The sequence below is a fragment of the Sturnira hondurensis genome, unplaced genomic scaffold (assembly GCF_014824575.4).
Source record: "Sturnira hondurensis isolate 20B ecotype Veracruz unplaced genomic scaffold, ASM1482457v3 Scaffold0008640, whole genome shotgun sequence".
Classification (NCBI taxonomy): Eukaryota; Metazoa; Chordata; class Mammalia; order Chiroptera; family Phyllostomidae; genus Sturnira; species Sturnira hondurensis.
The window spans coordinates 78061-102293 of NW_028081271.1; the positions used below are offsets into that span (position 1 = coordinate 78061).

Here is a 24233-nt window from a genome sequence, read left to right on the forward strand (position 1 = left end):
CTTTCCGGTGACCACCTGTGGTACAGCCAGTTCTGTTTCTACACCAATAAGCTGCCCAGTCCCCCTTGTTCTGAGCAGCCACTCAGCATCCAAAGTTTGCCAGCTGCAGGAGAGTCGGGCTCGGGTTCAGAGGTCTGAGGATGCTCCACAGTGGGCTTCGAAGACTGAGGCCAGGAGCCAGGGGATGCAGGTGGCCTCTGGAAGCCAGGACGAGTGCAAACAGGGATTCTTCCCAGAGCTTCCAGATGGAGTGCAGTCCTGCCAATATCTTGATTTTAGCCCATTTCAATGAGCTCAGTACGACCCGATTCAGACTCGTAATGTCCAGAACTTTAAAAAAATAATAAATTTGTGGTTTTTTTAACTTACTAAATTTTTTGTAATGTGCTACAGTACCTACGAAAAGCTGATGCATTACTATTTTGAAGAGCATGGTATGGGCACAGTGTAGGTTGTTTCTTTAAGAAAAATTCCTAGAAAATTTTGAGGTATATTTTGTGGAAGTGGAGTTCAGGAAATTTGTGCCAAAATAAAGATGTGTTGATAATGAGTAAAGGGCCTATTCTTTGTTTGTTTTCCAATACCAGGTATCATCATTCCATTTTCCTGATAAATTTATAGTCAAAAATGGTATTATTTTTATTAATTTTCTTAGTTTAGTAGTATAGATGAAAATATATTTACAAGGTACTAATCATTTTGTATTTTAATGGGATATGTTTCATATCTTGCCAATTTTTCTACTAGAATACCCAGAATATATCTTTTTGTTGTTAATTTTGAATTCATTAGAATTAAGAGCACTTGTCATGTAACTGGTAAATATTTTGCTCAGTTTTTCATACATTTTAATGTTTTCACACATTTTAATGAGTAAAATTTAATTTATGTTGTGTCAAATCTATAAATCTTTGTTATTTCTTCTATTGTTTAAATAATACTTGTCCCATAATATGTGAAATCTTAACTACATTTTCTTCTAGCATTTATGAATTAATTTACTCTTACATTTTAACTTTCAATCCATCTGAAAGTTTTTTGGTAAAAAAATGAGTAAGATCATAATTTTATATGTGCCTATAGATTCCTGTATGTATGTCTATGCCGATACCATATAGTATCAATTGTTGTAGCTTCTCCATTCCCTCCGTTTCATTAACCTGATGGATCCCACATGTACTAACTACTGTTCTGTCGTTTGTATCTGCTTAGTCTGATGTGGATGGCGCTTTTGCTAACTTGTCTTTCCTCTGTCAGTACTTGAAGAAAAGTAATTTGTCTTGTTCTGCCCTGTATCCCTACAAGATAGAAATACATCAGCACAGTGAGTGGTCCACAGCATACCCAGTGATTTTTGCTAAATGAGTGAATTCACTGAATGAAACCCTAGACAGCAATTAGCCTGAAAAGCATGTATGCATATTTGGAAACAAGAGCAATGTAAAAGTATTATAAATTCAAAGAGTTTTAAATATATTTCTTCACTGGATCTTCACAATAATGAAATCAGCAAAATTAGAATTAATATTAAGATAGTTGTTCTTGAATAAAGAAGGCCAAGATTTAGTGAGTGACTTCTAGATTTTAAGCATCTCACAACTGGAAGTTCACTACCAGCCACACCTGAACACCTTCACTGAATCAGCCCATGAACTATGCAGAAAACTCTGACCCTTAGAAAGTTCTTTGTACTGAATCTAACAACTCTTTCCCTGTCAATCAGAATTCATTGGCTCAAATCTCTCTGAACCATAAAGAGCAAAGCAAGTTTCCTTCTACACGATAACCTTACACACGTTATTTGAATGAAATCCTCATATTTTTATTTGTAAATATTTTTCTAAAGTTGCTGTATTCTTAGGTGTTATAAAACAGACATCAAATCTTTGATTTCTAACTCAGTCTGAAACCTATCTAGATATGTACCTTGGCTTAAATATCTACTCTAGTTACATAGTAAATCAGTAGGCACATTATGTAAGCAGGGTGGCTTAATTGTTGCCCGGAGACAAACAGGCTTTTGGAACCATGACAGTGACTGTTAATGTTGAGATAGAGCTTTAGGGAAGACATCGCTGTCATGACAACCACTGTCATCACCATTATCATCACATCATGTTCATCAAGAATTAGCGCTTATGACACGTGAGCCATATGACAGTTGTTTTAAAATGCCAACTCATCTGATGCCCATGACCACCTTAGGAAGTGGGTGGCGTCAGTGCATCCCCTTTTCTGAGAAGGGCCTGAAAGAGACAGGTTCAGTAACTTGTCCAAGGGAAGGTAGGGAAGGTAGAAAGGAGCAGAGACCACCTAGAACAAGGCCAGGAGTTGCGCCTCATGTACTGTTGTCTCTCTGTCTCGGCTTCTTACACTTAATGTGTTGGTCTGGTGGTGGTGGTGGTTCTTCTTAAACACTCCTTTAAATGCTACTTGTCTGGCTGAAATATTGCCTAGGAAGGAGCTCACCATTTATTTTATCAGAAGTTAGGAATTAGTGCAGTTTTCTAACTGAAGTTCTAGCAACAACTGAAATTATTTTTGACTTTCCACGACTAATCAATAATCCCACATCAACATTAATTTGCCTGGGCCTCAAACTTCTTGTAAGTAGAAGATCTCAGCCATCTGGTTTGACTGTCAACCCCCTGGGTCAGAACAGATGGTGTGTGCACACCGCTGTGATTTCCACGAGCCTACGAATCCTGGCTTTATCTTGCCATGAATTCCTGCCTTCCTTTCCTTCTCACTCCCATCCGTTAGGCTACTGATATCAGTTTCCTATTCATTAACTTCCAAGGAATAAACATGAAGTACAGGGAGGCTAAGATAGATACACATATTATGTTAGTAGAGCACAATCAATACACCTATTTTGTCGAGGTTACTGTCTGCTTTTGCTTTGGGCATACAGGGACTGATTTTTATGTGTGCATTAAATATCAAAGAATTCATTACCTAGTAAACTCAGTTTTTGCTGCATTCACCTCAAGTCACAGTCAAAATTGTGAAAATGAAATATATCCACTCTAGAAATCTATAGTACCAGTTCCTCAGTCCTGATTATAATTAGTCAAAACCCCAATGCAATCTGTCTGATGTTTTCAAGGGGGCACTATATTGTCGATAAGGTTGTTCCTTTCTCAGTCCTCAGGAGAGTTATTCAAGAGGCCAAGTCACTTAGCCAAGTTAGTGGTTTGAATTGTTTGATATTTAATTTTTAACCAGTTTCCATATTTCATTGTCCTATATGGGAATCTTCTTTGCAAAGGCAAAATATTTACCTTGTTTCTTGCTCACCCAGTCAAGTGAAACCTATGAAGCACAATGGTAACACCTTGCGGGGGGCTCGCAGATGAGAGTCCAAATCTCAAATCAGAAAATTGGCCTTATCACACAGCCAAATGTGGCATAACAGGGAGCTGTTTCCAGGGCCAAGGGACCTAATCAGCCTCCCCTGAAGGAACTGAACTCTGAGTGTGGGAATATTCCATAATGGGCACAGTGGGTGAAATTACATGCTCATTGTCACAATCATTTGTAGCCAACAAATGACCATGAACTTGAAAGACTAAACTGATAGATTAAGGGAAGAAAAACTTCTGGGAAGCCAAGCAGGTGAGGAGAAACAGAATGGTTCTTAAATATGTATCAGTGGGTCACAAAACCTTTGAGAGACTCACCTTCCCCACTCTGTGGGGGTCTCCACATCGAAAAGGGAATCTGACAAAGTGATTTCATGGGCAACATCAGTACAGGAGCTACATTTCAGATCGCCTTCCACTGGTGAGAGCTAATGGTACTTAGAATTGCATGTCTAAAGAGATTGCATGAGAATGGAGGTTATTTGCAAATCTATTTACGAGAAGTCAATTTTGGAAGCTAGATAGATGATCAGTGAAGTGGGAAAGACACATTTCAGTGTGTGAGGCCCACAGGCTGGGACACACTGACCATGTTGAGATACGTGAGTGTGTTTACAGGGAGGGAGGCTGAGAAGAAACAGAAAGGCAGACGCTGAGGTGGAGGAGTAACTCCTCTGATCCCAAGGACCTCAGGTGGGAGACTGGAGTCTTGGACAATTGGTTTTATCTTTTGGTCCCCACATCCAGTCAACAGGCTTCTTTCCCTTTATAAGCCAACAGGGTGGGAGCACTTGGTTTGATTGAATCAAGGATAAGAACTATGGAGAAAAGAAATGGGCTCTCTCTCTGTTACAGAGGCTGGCCAACTAGTCTTTTCCTCACAGTCATTCTCTTACACATTCTTTTCCAACTTGCCTTAGCTGATTTCCAAGCAAGTGTTGTGCCTGCAATACTTCTGCTTTATATTCTTTGTTTTACTTCCTCTGTTTCTGATCTATTCCTCTGATATCCTTGTCTGGCAGCCCCACCCAGGGCAATCTCTACCCGGTCTAAACCTTTATGTGAACTTTGAATGTACCCATTGGCACTAATTGTACCCAGTAGTTTACAGTACATATCTTCCCTCTGTGTTTTCATGGCCTGTTTGTTGACAGAGAATCTTAATTCATTTGGTTGCTTCACAGAGTCTGGTGTAGGAATTTTAGTTATTTGAAATATGAAATGGGAGCTCATTTGAATCCTTGCTGTTATTCCTATCAGAATGGGATTCTGCCCATTCAAAACAGGCTTCACTGGTGTCACATTTCACTCCCAACCTACGAGAACAACTCAGTAAAAGCACTAACTTTGCATCATCTCCGACTTCTCTCTCGAGCTCCCCCATGGACAGCTACCTCGGGGCTTTGGTAGAAGCCTGTGATCGGGCACGGCTGAGATGTCAAAGAGACTGACAGTTGGTTTCTGATCCATGTGTGTGCCCAGCTCATGATGCTTGTCGGGCTTGTGTTTCTTTAAAATGTCTATTCCAAAATGAAAGTTAGCAATTTAGATGTAACCTAAATATAGAGAATCTGTAGATTTTAAGGACATCTGTGGTAGCTTAAAATAATGCACAGTGAAAATATATTTTGTCCAGTGTGGGCTGAAATAAAACTAAAAAGAAAATGTCAGTTTTATCACATTAAAATATATGTAATCATTTTCTTAAGGTTCTCTGAAACTAACTTGCAATTATCCAAATCATTTTTAATAGTTTAATTATATTTCCAATGATAAAGATCATTTATAAACTCCTAAAGATCCCTTCATGCTATACAGCCAATGTAATAGAAATAGATAAACTGCTTACTGTGAACTTACAGAATTCAATTTAATGGATAATGCTAATTCTGTAGAACAAATTTATAAAATAAAGTTACATCAGTATATTCCTTTATCTTTTTTAGGTCATGGTTTGAAAAATTTACTATTTCTTCATTTCCATTTCTCAGAGACATAGATGAGCTCTAAACTGATACTTAGTTCAGAGTTAGTGAATATGTTTTAAAAGAAATCTACTTCTTAACTGAGTAGGTAATCAACTTTTTGTCCTCTTAATCACTGTGTGTGTATGACAGAGGGTAGTGGGGGGGGGTTCTCAGTCTTACCCACTTACTTTGTTATATTTCTTTTTTTGAAGATTTTATTTATTTATTTTCAGAGAGAGGGGAAGGGAAGGAGAAGGGGAGGAAGAGAAACATTGATGTGTGGTTGCGTCTCATGTGCCCCCTACTGGGGACCTGGCCTGCAACCCAGGCATGTGCCCTGACTAGGAATCAAACCAGTGACCCTTTGGTTCTCAGGCCTGTGCTCAATCCACTGAGCTACACCAGCCAGGGCTGTTATAGTTCTTATTTTATGACCAATCAATATCAAATTTTAAGTACCAACATAAATATTTCAACTTTCCCTAAAATGTTTCCTCTCACTCTGTCCAGGGTCCATGACTCTCACCTATGTAGAAGGGAATTCTCATTCTGTGATTTGATAAAAATGTGCATCCCTTTTTCTCTTGCCATTTTCATAGAAATCAACCCCTTTAATGAATAAAATAACAAATATAACAGGAGCAATACTTTGCTCAAGATAATTTGTGTGCCTGTAGCTGATAGACTATTTTAAAAATTAGCAATATGTTATATTTTCTGAAATTGGAGTTGCAGAAAAGTTAAGTTCTTTCTACATAGAAAGTTGTCCATGTTGCCCTGGTGTTTCTTGGATTAGGGTCTGAGGTTAAAAATTACACCAGGTCAGTAGGAACTTCGCTGGTAAATAAGAAATATGACTAACTCCTTTCTGATGGAATTATAAGTCAAAAGCAAAGTCCCCCTCCCAGCTGTAACCACAAAGAGTTGTAACTCTAAAAGCTTCTTATTCCAGAAAAAGTATATACAAATTAAGAAGGTTCGAATTTATTTATAATGACAAAATGAAGCAAGGTGAAAAACATTATAATCACACAGTCCCAAGAAGCGTGAAATAAATGCTGACACAATGGAGAATTTTTATCTGCTGGGATTAGAAAATAAAACATAGTAAATAAGTATTTCCTTTTTGTGGGCAAGACATCACTGAATAAATGATCTGAATTGGGAATTCATTGGAAAATAAATTCTTCTGTAATTCTTTCTTTATGTATTGATTTTAGATAGAGAGTGGAAGGAGAAAGAGGAGAGATGGACAGACAGATAGAGAGACAGACATCAATTTGTTGTCCCACTTATGTGGGCATTCATTGGATGCTTCTTGTCTGTGCCCTGACCTGCGATCGGACCCACAGCCTTGGTGTGTTGGGATGACACTGACCAACTGAGCTGTGTGGCCAGGGTGAATCCTAAACTTTTTCCCCTATAATATTAGTCAATAAAGAACTGAAACTGGAACAGCAAACTCTTTTTTCTTCCAGACTATGCTTATGTTATCTTTTTAAAAAATATTAACCTCCTCATAATTTAGCAATCCCAGGAGTTTACATGTTGTGAGTAAAATGTACATTTTAAGCATAACTGGTGCTTATGAATAGGGGCTCCTTATTTCTATGACTTCCCCTTTCATAGAAGTCAGTGAGAGCCTTTCACAATGTTGACTTGCGTGGCCACATCATTTCTGTGATACAGGAAAGGACAGATGACAGGATACCCCTGGCAGAGCACCAGGGAGTTTGGGCGATTTTTCTGGAAAAAGCAGCAGAGTCAACATTTCTTTTAGGCTCTGTGCTCTGGCTTCTGTCCTATTTTGCTAGATAAGTCTCTGCTCAGATTGGAAGAGCAATGGAAAGGCAAGCATTCTACTTAATGGCAACTGAGTTTTGGAGAAAACATTGTGTTCAAACGCATGCACAGTTAAGTCCAGATTATGCTGGCCACTGATCTTCTGCTCCATGTCCTGTACTCATGGCAAAGGTCGATGTCTTTTTGATTCATAGGCAAAACCTAAGAGAATTTTGTTTTTCCTGTATCACATGGCCTCACTAAACTCTAGAGACCTGTTCACTCAACACACAGCAATACACCCACACACTCTCAAAACAAGAAGCAAGGCAGGGGTGGCCTACATGGTGAAGACGTCCAGTGTGTCTCCAGCGGTTCTTGCCATCTCAAAGTAGGTCTGCAGAATGTTGACCGTTCCGGAGAGCGCCTCATGACCACAGCCGCAGAACAGGGCCACGCCAGCGTACAGCAGGATGGTGGCGATCAGAGAGGCGTAGGGAATGCCTCCCAGGCATTTAATGCAGCACTCAAAGCACCCTGCATGGATCAACGGAAAAAAGGTAGAAATTAGTATTTCTTGTTCATCTAATTTTTCTCAAACTTCAGCATTATGGGCAAGTATATTTGCATTTGTGGGTGACATCAGGCCAACTCTGTAAATCAAGGCCAAGGTTGCTCTGCAGGGTATAAATGTCAAGTTCCTTGAGTAGAAACCCGTCCTCCAGACAAGAGAATGTGTACTTCTGCTGATGGCTTCGTCTTCTATCCCAACCCAGCAGAAGCCCTTCCTCCCCATCCAGACTTCAGAACCACTGATCTTCACATCCACGCGTGAGGGTCATTCTTTCTTGACTTCACCGATCTCAAGCTCCACGGGCTGGAGTTTTAATTTCAACAACACTTACTCCTTTGGACTCCCTGGAGCTGTATCTTTTAAATCGTTGGTCAAAATCTGTTCCTCAGGAAACCCATTGAGTGAGCTTTAACCAGTGATCTACAATTTAAAGTGAAAGAGAACAGACCAGGCAATGTCTGAGTGCGTTGCCTATGGAAAGGCAAATTATTTTAGGATCCTTTCAGTTCAGATTTTATGTGTGTCATTTTGTAGTGACTTGTCATGCAAAATCCATTTCTCGCTGTGCCACATGGTAAAGAAATGAGGAGGGTCTTGGCCCAGCCAGACAGAGAGACCAGGGCAGGTTGGGATCCCGATTCAGCACTGTGCGTGTCTTTGGCAAGTTTATTCTTTTGATTTCATCATTTGTAAAAAGATGACAGTGAGAATTTCCCTCAAGCGATTCTTGTGAGCTTAAATGAGTTAATACATAAAATAGTGCATGACAGAGGAACTGCTCAATAAACGTCTACCGTTATCAGAAGCAGCTTTAGCAGTTTTTAATATCAACTGTCATTGCGCTGTGATACGGTTTTCAAAATTCCCTTGACCGCAGTAATCACTTTGGAAGTTCAGTCACTTTAGCCTTAATTTTCAACAGATGGCTTCAGACTTATTTATTCTGAGCAACTGGAAAAGCACTGTTGTTAATACTCTAATTAAGCATCAGAATTTTCTAGGTGACTGCTAGCTTTCTTCTTGTAAGAGATTGACTAGAAATGCTTAAACCGGTATGTTTTGCATAAGAAATACTGATGAGACGCTATGTGCGAGCCCCAGGTGAGGGGTGGAATTTGGGTAAGAGGGCTGATGGCTAAGAGGAAGGTGACCTGTTTCACTTCGGTCCACCCCAGTCCCTACTCCTTCCCCGACTGGCCTCCCACTGTTTTCCTTTTGGAAATTCTTGATCAATCAATCTCCTTTCATGATGCTGAAGCCCCTCCAAAACTCTCCACCCAATTAACTTTTTTGTCTTCAGAAACAAATAACCAAGGACGTTAGGAAACAAACACATTGTTATTCATTGTGCTTGAGTCCCAGGAAGATCTGGGTGCGCTTTATCTGGAATGCACGTATGTTCCCAGCAACATACGGTACATGCAATGATCACGGAGCTCCTCTGTGAGGCAACTTCATATTCAGAGGGTGGGGGGCTGGCCTGCTATTTTAATACTGACCACCGAACTGGCCTTCTCAAGAGAATTACGGCTTGTCCCCTCTGCCCTGGAGGAGGTCAAGAAAGGGAGTCTGAACCCCTCCCTGCTTCCACGGCTCTTGCTTGTACAGACAAATCATGTCCTGAACACTCCTCCCCTGGCACGCACATGCACGCACACACAGTGGGGAAGTAGGAAAGGTTAGAACAGCTTGACACTTCCTATGGTAGTGCCGGAGGTTTCGCCAGCAGATGGAGGAGACCAGAGTGTGTGTGGTATCTGAATGTCACTGATCACAGTTTGGGGGGAAGATTACCAGGGTGGCAGGAAAATCTTTAGACTATTCTCTCTCTCCACGTTGTGAAAGTTACATCTCATTTAAAAATAAAGGAAGAAAGGAATAAAATTAGTGCCCACCCAAGGCAGAGTTACTCCTAATTTTGGTGCTCCAGGCAGCCCCACGATCCCAAGTCCTATTCCTTTGTGATTTGTCTCCCCTACTGTTCCTGAAGCATTTGATAGAGGTTCATGAGATTCCTACTGCAGGCCCAGAGGTGTCAAAACCAGAATAACATGTTTGGCGAAACCCTTCAGAATACAAGTTCAAAAATAAAGAAGAGGGTCCGAATGTCACATTCATAGATAGGAATCACCTTTGCTGGGCCCCGGACCTAAAGCTTAGAAAAGAGTAAAGATAAAGTCAGAAGGAGAAGGGCTCCTGAGCACATGAAGGGGGACACTCAGAGCTGGCCCCCAGAACGGCCCCCGTGGACGTCTGACTCACCCCATCACTAGTTCAGAGTCAGCTTCTGCTCCTGTCACAGTCTCTGCCCTGCAGGGCAGATGGACCAACACTGCTGGTCTCCAGGGAAGCAAGTTGACCCTGGTCACCCAGACGTCACATCCCTGGGTGGTGGTTCTGTTAGCATCATAGTCCTGACTCGTAACTTTTAAAAAAGATTTTATTTACTTATTTTAGAGAGATGGGGAAGGGAGGGAGAAAGAGAGGGAGTAAGATATCAATGTGTGGTTGCCTCTAGCACACCCCATCCTGGGAATATGGCCTGCAACCCAGGCGTGTGCCCTGACTGGGAATGCAACCAGCGATGCCTGACTCGTAACTTTAATTGAGTACCAACTGTTAAATTTAGAAAAACGTCAGGTAAATTGCAATATTGGGTAAGTCCAAATTGACAACCCTGAGTGAACCAGCATTTCCAAATGAGTTTAAGTATCTCCAAATGGAGATACTTCTTTTCCTTCCCATTTAAATGCTGCCATTTTAATTACTCAGAATTATATTACCCCATCTGACAAATGCACATTCCCCTGAGCCTCCATTCCCTCCCCATCAGGCCTGATCCTCTGCGAAAGCTTGCACCCAGAGTGAGCCCTGGAGCATCTCAGCTCGCACACTTTTCCCTTGTGCTGGGCTGGGCCCTCCTTGCCTTCCCCACCCCGGGCTTCTGCAGGGCTGGCATGCAGAGTGGCCTGTGGAAGACTCTCAGAGCTCCCATCTGGGAAGCAGCGCATAGGCTCAGCATTCTCTCCAGCTGCCAGAACCCCACGTCGTCGTCCTCGTTGGCAGGGGAGGGAGCTTCTTCCCACCCACAGTGAGAAACAGCCTTGGCAGAGCAGCAGCGTTGCCACAGCAACCATGTGCCGGGGCCCAGCATCCGCTCCCCACCCTCATCCTCTTAGGCTGCGGATTCTGCCGCTACCCGTCCCCATGATTTCACTGCACCTCCGGCGAGAAACCAGTCTTCTAGACAGATGAGTATTGCCCACAGCACGGCAAGTGGAGTGCTGGGGCTGGAGAAAATACCTTTCCTGAGGAAATATGACAACAGTAAAGAGCACTTTGTACCACAAACATTCTCAGTACCAAATACAATGGGAACAGGGCCCGTTGGTTCTCCAACGGAGCTGGCGGTTCAAATGTTGAACACAGAATTTACATGTGTATAGACACCGCCTAGGATTCACAAAGAAGCTCTGCTCAGGTCCAGTGCCCTTGGTATTTTCTCAAGTGAATTAACCCTGAGTTAAAGGGATTCTGAGGCTTTCCCGCCTCTCTGAAATGTTAGCGTTTGCCCACTATTTTCTGGGGTTATAGGTTGACAATACAAAAATGTCAAAGGAAATCAAAACTCTTGAGATAGTCTATTTTTTAAAAAAGATGACATATATGGTTAATTTACTTCCATTTAAACGTTGTGAAGTAAACACAAGCCTTTACCTTTGCTCACTCTACCAAGTGCACCGAAAGAAAAATAACAAGTAAAGAATCTAAACCGAAGAAAAGAGCACAGGAGACAGACAGCTGAGCAGACAGGCCAACACAATGGTGGATATTGGAGAGGAGGTGGATAAGAGATGGACATTTATTCACTGACAGTGTTTTCTAGGACCATTTCTCAACGAGTGGATTCTTCTGTGCCAGCCCTACAACATCACCGTGTTGTGACCAAGCACCCAGTGGGTCTGTCTGTGGGCAGTCTGTGGGTCTATCCCTGGGCCGCACCCCACTGCCTCGGGGTGGGACTTGGGTTGTTGATCTCCTGTGGGTCATGCCACTCATGGCCCCTTTATGTCACCGTGTACACCCTGGAGACAGTTTGTCTGCATCCACAATTTAACTCATGGAGACTCTGATTGGTAGTTTTTTGTAAATTAATTTTGTATCTACAAATTTTGCAAAATTCTTTTTTGAACTTTTGATTTATTTTGATTTTGTGAATTATTTTGAGTTAGTTATATGGATGATCATACAATCTGTAAACATTTTGAGCTTTATCTGTTTTCATTATTGGTACCTTCTTATCTTTCTATTGACTTTGTAAAATGCAATGAAAAGGGTGGGAGTAGTGATAAAGGCACCTTTTCTTGCTGCTAATATTTAAAAAAACACTTGTTTTACCATTAAATGTAATATTTGGTTAAAGAAAGTAAGATCTCTTTAACTTTGAATTCCATAACATGTTCTTTTCTAATCAAAATAACTTTATGTTTTTGTTTTTTATTTGCCATTTCAATGAATTTTTCTAATGTAAGCTAAACTTGACTTCTTGAGAAGAATCCAACTGAGTCATAGTCTATTTTTTAACACATCATGCTAACATTTCGTTCAATACTTTTGCATTTGTCCATTCATTCCACAAATAGTTATTGAGCCCTTACCAGATGCCAGTCAAAACCATAAAACCTCTGATCTCATTCCCTGGGGTGGGAGACAGATCACAAATGAGGGGCAGAAGAACTTCATGGGGGGCTGTGAAAAGTGCAGGGAAGAAAAACAAAACAAAACAAAACAGGGAAGAGGGGAGGGAATACTGGACTGACGGCTGCAGTTTCCAGTTTTTTCAGGGAAGAAATAACGGAGAGGACATCTCGCAGAGACATGAAGGAGGCAGAGGAGCCCCCAAGGGGGGGATCTAAGAGGCTGGCTGGGAAAAGAGGGTCCAGAGGAAAAGTGAATGCCACTAACGCCCTGGGCAGGCATGTGTCAGCGAGTTGAGGGAAAGCGAGAAGCCGGTGGTGGTGGTAGAAGAAACAGAAGTGAAGGAACACAGGGTGAGGTCGCAGACCTAATGGGCACAGCCACGTCAATGAATGCACCTGACGTGTAACTTTTGTGTTCTCATTTTGGGTCAAGTTTATACCAGTTTTGTAAAGCACTTCCCTCTTCCCGTGCCCTGGGGCTGTCTGCAAAAGGTTTAGCTGCACCGCAAATATTTGGTAGAACAGGACTAGCCAAGTAGTTCATAGAAAAAATTTTACTGATCTAATTTGTTAATGGGTATAGAACTCACCAAATTTTCAGTTTCCCTGATGTCTGTTTGTTAAGTTCAATAGTTACGGAAGTTTATAAATTTAAGATTTAAAATGTATGATGAAATTGTAGGTAACGGTATAATATTTTAAACTTTTTCACCATCTGCACCTACTATGTTTCCCTGATGATTTCAATTTGGAGATTTTCTTTGTATCCTCCTGATTTTGTGTCTGGGTACCAAAATCACCAGGAATTTTGCGGAAAGTAGAGATTCCAGGATCCCCTCCATTGCAAATGTCTGTTTCATCAAGAGCTTCGCGGACTCTGCTGTCCAGCTACAACAGCATATGGAAAGTGTGCTGTCTCATGTGCAGTTATATTAAAGGCCTACACGCTTTAAAATGAATGGATAAGCTAGATATACCTGGAACACAGGGATTAAAAAGGGGTTTACTCTAAGAAGATTGAGCAAGTTTTGGACAAAGTGTGCAGCTTATAACTAAATGGCATTAATCAGAGTTTTCAGACCAGTTCCAATGCAACAGAGACGGGGCCAAGACTTTCAATGTATTGACCTGTGGTCTTCACAACTGTAGAGGGAGGCTTAGTCACGTACAGGCCATTTCTCAGATGACCATTCAGCACTGATACTGAAAAGTATGTGAATGTTTTGGAAGAATAATGATATGTTCCTTCGTAAAATATTTTTCCTATGAAAATTGTAATAATGGTAATATTTACAATTCAGATAGTTTTTGGAAAAAAAATTGTCACTAATTACGGAATATTCTGTACTGGTCATCAGGGCTTGGCAAGAATGTTTTGATTAATCAAACTTATTTCCCTAAGGCTGAAAAGTTAATTGCTTCAATAGCGATTAGAACCGTACTCTTCTGACTGCGATAAGTGAGCCTGTGGGGTGAGAGAGCCGTGAGGGTGGGGTCTGATGTGTGAACAGAGCTGTCCTTGGAGGGAGAGAAAGTGGAGCACCAGACGTGCTCGGAGTCCAGACACCTGTGAGGTGTCTGCGGAACACGTGTTGCCTGTTCAGATGCTGTCTAGAGATCCAGGTAAAAAAACTCTCATCTTTCCCCACAATAAATGAACCAATTAATGTAGATGTTGGCATGGCCCATTTCCTCACAACTCTCAGATTTGCTCAAAATATTCTTGGTTTGTTTGTTGGGCTACCCACTGTTGCACAGGGAGCCAGGCCCCAAATAAACGGTATTCCCTTAAAGCAACAGTATACTATAGTTCCTCACATTTTCACGGCTTTCCTGGAATCAAATGGACGATTTTCACTCAGAATCCTTTGAGCAGTTGCAGCTGAATGGTGAGTGCCCCGGGGGTCACCGAATGCTGGACAGAGTGGGATGTGCTGCCAGGGCGTCCAACCCACCGCCCACGGGCTGCATGCAGCCCAGGATGGCTGTGAATGCGGCCCAACGCAAAACCATAAATTTACCTAACACATGATGAGATTTTTTTGTGATTGCGTGTTGCAATGTATTTAATGTGTGGCCCAAGACAACTCTTCTTCCAGGGTGTCCCACAGAGGCCCAAAGGGTGGACACCCCTGTCTTGTGTGCTGCCCCAGCTGGCATGGCTGGAACAGGGCTGCCAGGAAGTATCTCACTCTGGGTGGTCCCTCCCCGTGGCGACTTCAGCTGTCTCACTGCAGCGTGTGGTTGCTATCACAGTGGGACCTCAAAGACAGAGAAAGCAGACACTTGCAATCTTCTTCAAGGCTAAGTCCAGAAACAAATGGTGGAGCAACGTTTTTGCCACATTCTACTGTCAAAGTGCTCACAGATAGCCCAGATTTGGGGGGGTTGAGAAACTGACTTGACCCCTGGATGGGAGGGGTGGTAAAGAGTTTGCAGTCATTTTCATGTGTCACAAACTTATCCAGTTTAAACTTGAACTCTCTACCCTAGCATTGCTTTGTTTTTCTCCATGCCACCCATCAGCATCTGACATATTATTTATCTTACTTGTTGACTCTGTTTATTGACTCTTCTCACCAACATGTAAAGACTCCAAGGTCAAACATTTCTGGGTTTTGCTCATTTTTGGATGCCCAATTCCTAGAAAGATATCTGACAGATGATAGATGCTCAGTTAATATTTGCTGAATAAATGAATTAATGGGAAAACTTATCCTAACAACCAACTAGAATAGGTCAAGAAGATTTCATTACCTCAAACCTTCCTTGCAGACACATGTCAGAATCGTGGAAATTGCCTACTTTGGGAGCAAGACAAAGAAGCCTGGGAAGGCTAGGCAAAGAAACCTCTTTTTTTTGGTCCCATATCTCTCCCAAAAAGTCAGCTTATTTTTCTTTCTGAGCAAGTGAAACAGCGTTTATGCAGGTTTGCTAAGGAGATAGTTCAAAAGCATTTCTGTACTGTCTTCATTCTGTAGAAGAAAACACTGTGATCAGAATACCCATTATACCCTACCATCCATCTACATCTCCGGCAGTGCTTGGACTAGGCCTGGGTGTATTTGTCTCCAAGATTCTGCTTTGACAATTACATTCTGCTGAGGATTATCAGTACGACTCTACACCAAACACAATGCAGACACACGGCATTTGTACATGGAAAACAACAGAGGAAGGCTCCATGCTTTTCTCCAGGAAGGAGAACCTGGGCACTTGGGGACTATTAAATCCCCAAAGGAAAAAGCAGATGACACTGACAATGAGAGTAAAGATCATTGGCTCTTAAGCAAATTAATTTTTAAAAAGAGGATAACATTTTTCTTAAATTTATTTGTCACAGATTATTTACTGGCGTTCGACGTAGTTTTTCATGACTTTGAAAATCATTTATCTCTCCAAAATGATGTGGTGTGCAGGACACTTAAGCTTTGCTGTTTGCTTATGTCATTATGCGGAATGCTCTGTGGATTTTCAAAAACAAAATTAGTGTGTACATCCAATGTTAAGTTTATTCATAATTAAATGGCTACAGGAGGCTTTTAAGGGGAAGATCTGAATTCTTTATGAATACTTTGCACATAATTTAACTCACTAACAAATACTATCTTTATCTATAATTTATTGCATTGTTACTTGAGAGTAATAAAAGTATAAATATTTTTAAAACTCATCTTGAAAATAAGTACATTATTAAAATTAAGTTGTTAAAAAAATTAAAAAACATACTGGCCAGTGTTGAAAACATATGACAATAAAAAACATATGGATTGCAGTTCTCTGCACAACACCAGTGACAAAGGGCAGAGATGGGGCCGTCTGTGATCCCTCTCCAAACACGTGACCAAGTGCAGGTCACTCAGATAGAACTGGGGTGCGTTCAACATGACACTGAGGAATTTGAAGACATTCTTCAAAATAAAAACATTCGAAAAGCCAGCAATTAAAATACTGACACAGTAATTCCTAATTATGAATTAAATTTGTGAAAGAAAAATTAAAAAATAAAAAGTACAGATTCTATAAAAGGAGCATGAATTACTTGCAAAAAGTTTCTTTCATTTAGTTTATGAAAATTTGCTATGACATCTGCAGATACAATATCTTTACACATATTGGTAGGTTTTTAATGCAATCTCATGATCTGAGATTTACAAGTTTATTCTAAATTTAAAAATCTCTTTTAAGAAAAACAGACATTAAAATTTCTATTACATAGTTACTACAATATACACCAGTTTAGTATGAGGCAAAATTTAAAGCCATATTCTAAAACATCAAATTGATAAAACTATTTTCAAGTACATTTCTTATAGCTCAACATTATTTCAACGTACAGAATACAGAACGAAGCGTATCTTGATAATCACCCTATGCTGCTCTACCATGAGCACTAGTGGAACTTTCAAACGGGTATAAAACAGGTAATTGTCACAATTAGTCACAAATGGTCACCACTCGGTGGTTGTCCTAAAGCCCTGGTGGGTGCCTGTGGCTGGTCAGCGTGGACTTGGGAACCGGCGAAATGGCAGCATTTCCACGTAGAAGCGGCCCTGCTGCAAGCCTGGCCTCTTCTCAAGCCCTAAAGCTCTCTGTAGTTTCCTAAAGCTCTCCTAAAGAGACTTCCTAAAGCTCTCTGCAGTTTTAAATCGACAGAAGAGTGTTTCTCTTTTCTCCCCTCCCCTCTTACTTGCCTTCTCTCGTTAGAGGAGCTACCATCACAGGCTTTCTTCCTACATGCCAGAGAGGCAATAGTTCAAAGTCTAATAAATCTTTTCAAATGTCGATTCTGTTTCAGCCATGTATAAGCCCATCATTTTGTTCTAGTACAATCTGAATGAGCACCAGGACCACAAAATATAGATGCACTTTTTTTAATCAGAGATTTTCACTCCTATCCAATTTGTCCCACACCCTGAACACTTCATGTCCTTTGCTCCTTTTGATCATGTTCCACGTGACTCTGATGGTGGTGACTGAGAGACAGAGGTTTAGAGAGAGAGACGAGAAGATGACAGAGTGGCCTGTGGACGTGGCCCGGCAGAGCACACCTGTTCACTGCCTGAGTGTCTCTATGAGAGCTCAGCCCACATGTGAAAATGTGTTTTCCACACAAGTCTCCTTATTCCACATTACTAATCTTGGAACTTTACGAATGCACACAAAGCTCATTGTCATTTCTCGCCAGTCACCACCAGTGGCTGTGCTGGAGGAGCACGGATCAGGAGAATCCCTGTGGAAAAGGGAGAAGCAGATGTGGGAGGGGACATGTTAGGCTCTGTAATCCTCAGGACAGACACGACCCTTGGGACAGGGCTCCTGTGCTGTAGGGTGCACATGGTTTGATTGTGAGCGTCTGAGATCAAAGACTGGGATTTACGTATCTTCATGCACCAGCAGTTCACAGAAAGTTTGGCTTAGGAACACAGCAGGCAAGGATGCGTGCTAAGCACTTATTTCTACCTGCTGTTCTTTTTGTGATTTGAGTCACCTGTGCTGGGGAAGGGGAGGTCAAGGTTGCCCTCACAATGTCTGCCCTTCAATTTCAACATGCTGTCAACTCAGTGATACTCCAGAAGAGGATACTAGAGGGGCAGCAACAGAACCCCCAAATGGGGCTTACCCATGGGAAACCTTAGGCGTGTATTTCATGATGTAGAGAGAACCAGTCATTTTTGCCTTTGGCCATGACCGGACATTGGTGAGGCACAATGAAAAGACCTTATGGAGAGTAATGACACACTGTCACATTACTGCTGTCTTTCAATAACACTGGCAGTTACTTAAAGTTTTCTAGTGATTGAGTTTCTATGTTTTTTAAAAAGCAAAATCTTATTTTACAAAAGTCCACTGTGGGGCTGTGTGGGGTACACTTGCCTTTGTTATACTTGAAGCCACTGTGGGAACTCGTCAGCCTAATGCTTTTTCTCAAAGCACCAAGAAGTCCTAGGCGGGCTAATCCTTAGAGACTAAGCTTGCTAAATAAACACATTGTTGGGAATAGAAATGGGGAAAAGAGTGTTTTGCGCTGACAGTGGAAACTGTTGACAGTCCACGCAGCCTCAGCCCATGTGTACACGACCACACTGAGAGAGTGGAAAGGATCATTTTTCTTCCCCAAACATCTGACTATGTTCATGTTAAAGCCAAACTTGGAAGGAAGAGAAAATATTGGAGTGAAAGACTTTTAAATGGTTTTAATTAATGGAAGTGAAAAATGTGTTCGAACGATATAATATTTTTTACGATTTTCTTTTAGTTCTCCCATGTGACCCAATCCCATGGAATAATGTATAAAATTATATTATGCATAATGTCTAATATGTGAAATTTTCTCCCTACTGCTACAGTAGGGGTATTTTTAAAAGCCCCTACCATGGTTGGCAGGGACCATCCTGGGGCCAGAGGCTCGCAGTAACCACGGCAGTGTGCTCTGCTAATGAGATGCTACATGAGAAGCATCCTGGCTGCTCTCTGGCTGTACAAGGATGACGTAGCAACGATCATTTTCCTTTCTCTTAAGAAACTCCAAGCCCTGGTTCATGTAGCTCAGTGGATTGAGCACGGGCCTGCGAACCAAAGGATCACGGTTCGATTCCCAGTCAGGGCACATGCCTGGGGTGTAGGCCAGTTCCCAGCAGGGGACCCACGAGAGGCAACCATACATTGATATTCTCTCCCCCTCTCCTTCCCTTCCCCTCTAAAGAGAAATAAATAAAATCTTTAGAAAAATTTTTTAAAAAGAAACCCCAAGACCTGAGGTATTTCACAACCAGAACTGAGTGCGGAAGATCCAAGGGAAATACACTGCACAGCTGTCCTTGACCATCTCGTGGCCCAGGGACTTGGGCTCTGCCCATGTTTGATCACAGACCAATGTTTAATGAAAGTGAACTCATTGTCTCCAGGGATTGCCTCACTCTTATATCGGCATCACCAGGACTTCCACTGTAACCATGTATTTGACTTGTGAACTAGGAAGACATAGCTGACTAACCAGGGGCCTATCCGCTTGAAAACTTAACACTTACTGAAGTGCCACAAGCCAAGTCAAAAGAATACTCCTCGAGTAGTTTGACCAGCTGCATTTTTACCAAAGAGTCCAAGAATTTCAACTGGTAGACTTACTGTACTTTAATCATCTATTGCCTCAATTAAGAGAAAATATGAAATGTTTATCTAATAGACCAGTTGCTTTTGAAACTGAACAGTAAGAGGAAGCCAGCCTTGTCATTTATAAAGATGTAAGTTACTAAATGTGGCATCAATTACCAGAAAAATTATAAACTAACAAAAATCTATGAGTGCAGATAGTGATACCAATACATTTGGGACTCTAATATTGAAAAAACATATTAAAATATACCATGCATTATATGTGCCATTTGTTAATGAATAATAAATACACATGACGATAGACTCGAGTAAGTGTGAGGGTCACATGAGAAGAGAGAGAGACAGGCCTGGAGAGCCAATGCTTCACTCAGAGCCTACTGCGGCCCTTCCTTCTCCTTGGAGCAGAGCCCAGACCCTTATAATGGCTCCCCAGACCTGTCCGAGGGTCCTCTGCCTCTACTCCCTGAGTTCTCCTCCTACTTTGCTCCACCCCAGTCACGTCACTCCGCCACATCTCCTCCTTGCTTTGGAGCAGACAGCCAGCCCCCAGGGGCTCTCGGTGTCGGTAGCAGCCACGCCCTCTGCCTCAGAGACCTTCACGTCGGTGTCTGCTCGCTCACCCCTTCACATCCTTCCAGCTTCTGCTCAGCTTTTATCCTGACTGTGCAATTCACAGATGGTACCCTGCCTCTCCCACCTTCATGGATGGAGATGCCAGAGCCGCTTGGCCCTGCTCTGCTTCTTCTTGTTTCCGCATCACATGGGACCTAGTGTGATGCAGAATTTACCCACCGGTGTCATCTACTGCTTCTCTGTCCCCTCCAGGGGAGGGCAAACTCGCACACAGCTGATGCACAGTTCACATTTGTTGAATGAACATTAGCTTTTATACATCATAGGCTATGCTTATAATTGCCAACTAAAAACCTATAATTTAACAAGAAAAAATAATAAAAACAAGTGCTTAAAAGATGCGGAATTTATATCCAACATTCTATCTACATTCATGTGCATTTGGAATTAATACACTAATGCTTGGCAATAAAATCTATATTCAATAAACATCTCAGGGGAAAATGTAAATTAAAATTCAAAAAATCAAAATCAAACCCAGAGCCATAATGAAGTGATAACCTCAAATTAAACACCGCACCACATGTAACATAACCACAAAGAGGAGAACACACCGCCATTGACCAGATTCTGGTTTTCTACTCTATGACAAGAATTCTTACAAAATTCCTAGAAGGAATGCTATAGGTAAAACTATAGCATTCTTTAGAGACTTTAACGAATTTAGCAGTAGGGTCTGTACATACAGATTTCATTTCCCAATTACTTCAGCTGCCCATCTAATCAATATGGCAGGTATTTCAATGAATAGAAGTACGTATAAGGTTTAGATATCATTCAGCCTCATTTTAATGGAACATTCCTCCCAATAGTTTACCAAACAAAGAAACAAATCAAAATCAAAAGTCTACTTGCACTGTAGTCATAATTTTTTCTCCCTTTCCTCCTGATATCTACAGATTCTTGTATGGTAAATTAATTCTGTCTTTCTGAGCATCCAATGTCTCCACTGGATTTCCCGTCACTTTTTATTTTCAAAATAAAATTTCAGAAAGCTCTCCCCTCCTCCCACAGGCCCCAGCAGCTGCACTGTGGATGCTGCTCTTGTCCATCTCTGCCTCTTACAGACAGACTGCTTCCCTATCCGTTGCTCCTTGTCATCGCCATCTTGCTGTGCAAACCACCTCCAGGCTTCCCTCTTTGTCATTACACAGATATAATTTCCCATGTACCCCACACTCAATAACATACAAGACTCAATCCTCCCCACCCCAAAACTGACCACTGGTCACCCCTCCACCCCTCTGATGCTGGTTCTACTGGGCCCCAGGATCCAGCAGTTATCTGGCTTCTGGGCTTTCTCCCTGCCTGTCTCTCATCTCTCCTCTGCTCACTCCCTCTTCCTCTACTAAGACATGGACTCTGACCGTCATCCTGCCGGCCTGTGTGTTAGGCACTAACAGTGCCACTCATGCACCTTGCTGTACCCTCAATGGCTCATCTCAATCAGAACTCTTTGTTTGAATATATTTTATGCCCTTCCCCTGCTTTATAATACATTAATGATTCCTATCTTAGAAGGGCTTAAAGTGATCTTGATTTTTGAATAAAGACAAACCCTCAGCCTGGCTTTCAAAGCTCCTTATTCTCTGGCCTCTGCTTAGCTGGGTCTTTAGCTCTTGCTGCAGCTGACATTGCACTGTGAATGCTCCTTGGACACAGACTCTGTCCATGCACAGCACTGTCCCCATGTCAGGAACACACACACACACACACACATACACACACACACACACACACATGCTGCACCTTCATTTCTACCTGCTTAACCTGTACACCTCTTGTGGTCTCTCCACCCGTGATTACTTTATCAGACTTCCCCTGACTTTTCTCTCGAGGTCACTTCCCTCTAGAATATGGCTCCAGGCATGGGTTTGAGTCTTGAATGGCCTTCTGCACAAGGTGAGGTGCAGCAGGGTTTTTTTGCTCAGTGTTGTATGCTTACTGCCCAGCACGAGGCCTGGCACAAACCTGCCGTTCAGTAAGAACTGGTTGACTGAGCAGTTGAAGCACTCTGATGGGAGCCAATATTAGTTACTATGACTTGTTTCTATTCTCAAGAGAGCAGCCCAGGTCAGTCTGTTAAAACGTTAGATCCCATGACCCCTCTTGTGAAACCCTCCAGCGGACCTTCAGGAGGCCCAGAGCAATAGCCAGCGCCCTGAGGGAGGTCTAAGCCCTCATACTTTTAACACCCGTTTCCTCCCTGCTTCTTTGGTAATGCTCTCTCAGCTCCAGCCCCCGGAGACTTGCTGCTCTTCAAACATGGCAGGAATGCTCTTGTCTTGAGGCCTTTGCATTGGCTGTTCCTTATGCCTAGAATGTTCTTCCCTCAAGTATCTACACTACTTGTTCCTTCCCCTCCACATGTGCTATTTTTACTGTAGGGCCCATCGTCTCCTCCTACCTAAAACTCTGGTAGTCCCCACTCCTGTCATTTTCTATGGCAACTATCGTCTTTGAGTATGTCTCTAGCACACAATTTAAATCCCATATTCGTGTGCTGCTGGAATGTAAAATGCTCAAGGCCCGCTGGCCTGCCGTGCTCCCGGCTGCAGCTCCAGCACCCAGGACAGTTCCTGACACACAGGGGTAGGCGAAAGTAGGCTTACAGTTGTGAGTACCCAAAGCAGAGTTTATTCTTGTAGTGTCATTTATTCTCGTAGTATACATTTTCCACATGGACAACTGTGAAGCTGCATGTGCCCCCACCTGTACAGTGATGCTAATGCAGATTTGTTGGTCACATCAAAAAATCATTACCATCAATCTCTCTTTTCTTAGCAGTAAAGTAAGGCTAGAAGTCTTCACTAATAAATGTCATGTAAATGGTACTGTCACTGGGAGCTTGTCATTGTACTACAGTTAATACAATCAAATGCTTATCTGCCCTCCCTAACAATGAGTAACAGAAAATAAGAACCTTGAGAAGAGGAACTGAGACTGCTGTTATTCATGGCACGCGTCTGCATACGGACAACAATGAGGTGTTGCTGGGGGTGGGGGTATAAGTGGGCTAAATGGTAATGGAAAAAATGCAATAAAGATTAAATTTAAAAAGAAAGAAAGAAATAGAAGAGGGGGAGGTTCTTCCATGAGTTTGTGTGTATAATACACTTTTTTCCTTAAGTTTATCTATATAATCTGAAATAGCAAGGGATTTTGAAGGATTTATACTAGCTTCAGGAAATGACACATTTATATTATGGTGATAAGAAATCTTCCAGCCTGTATTTAAAAAACCTATACAAATAAAGAGAATCATTTATCATGACAACATTACCTTTACATAACGAACTCAAACATTCAGTGCCTTGCAGTGGCAGATACTAGGAGAGCTTATTGTAGTCCCTGTACGATATTCCTTAAATAACTGAAGGTAATCATTAACTTGTCCCTTATCTCAAAGAAGTATTGGGAAATGCTAGGATTTACACTCCTATAGGGGTTGGTGTTTTGAAGAGATTTTCCATTTCTTAAACCAATTGTTTGGCAAGAGTTTCTGCATCCTCGTCTGTACTTGATAGCCCGAGGAGGCTCAGCCGTGGAGGAGTGAAGTGACTTGCCTAGGGCAGGAGGACTGTGGCAGCAGAGCCAGAGCAATTAGCTGTCACAACCATGTAAGAGATGGGACAGGAAATGATGAGTGAAGCTGACACACCAACGTCCCTCTGGACGCTGACACCCAGTGGTGACATGGATTTTCACTGTATAACATCACCTCTCTATGGGAAAGGCTGAGAAATCAAGCCATTGAAACAGGTCAAAGTATTTTTAACAGTAAAGTCAGTCGTGTTAATCTGTTGGGGAGAAATAGCCATTTATGAGAGATCTGAAGAGCTATCACTTTCCTCCACAAAGGGGATGTTTCTCTCAAGTCATCCTGTGCTCTTTATCTCTTCACCTGATATCCAACAGGTTCATGTTAGCTGGGAGAGACCAGGAAAAGAATAGGATACAAAGACTCAGAGTAAAGGCGAAGCTTGTAGCTGCATAGTTTTTTAGCCTAATTGCATGTTTAAGAATAGTGGGTATATAGCATAGGCGCTAATTTGCTTTAAAAGGAAACCATCTATGTCTAACATGACATTTCAAT

The 24233-nt window shown here is 41.9% G+C and overlaps 1 protein-coding gene across 2 annotated transcripts in view; it reads right to left on the minus strand.

Moving 5' to 3' along the window:
• The window catches only part of GPM6A (glycoprotein M6A), a 191429-nt gene that overhangs the window by 15130 nt on the left and 152066 nt on the right, over positions 1-24233 (minus strand). For both annotated transcript variants that reach the window (XM_037055110.1, XM_037055109.1), the window contains exon 2: positions 7459-7651. In XM_037055110.1, coding sequence (XP_036911005.1) covers positions 7459-7651 — 193 coding nt within the window. The remainder of the gene's footprint in view (positions 1-7458; positions 7652-24233) is intronic.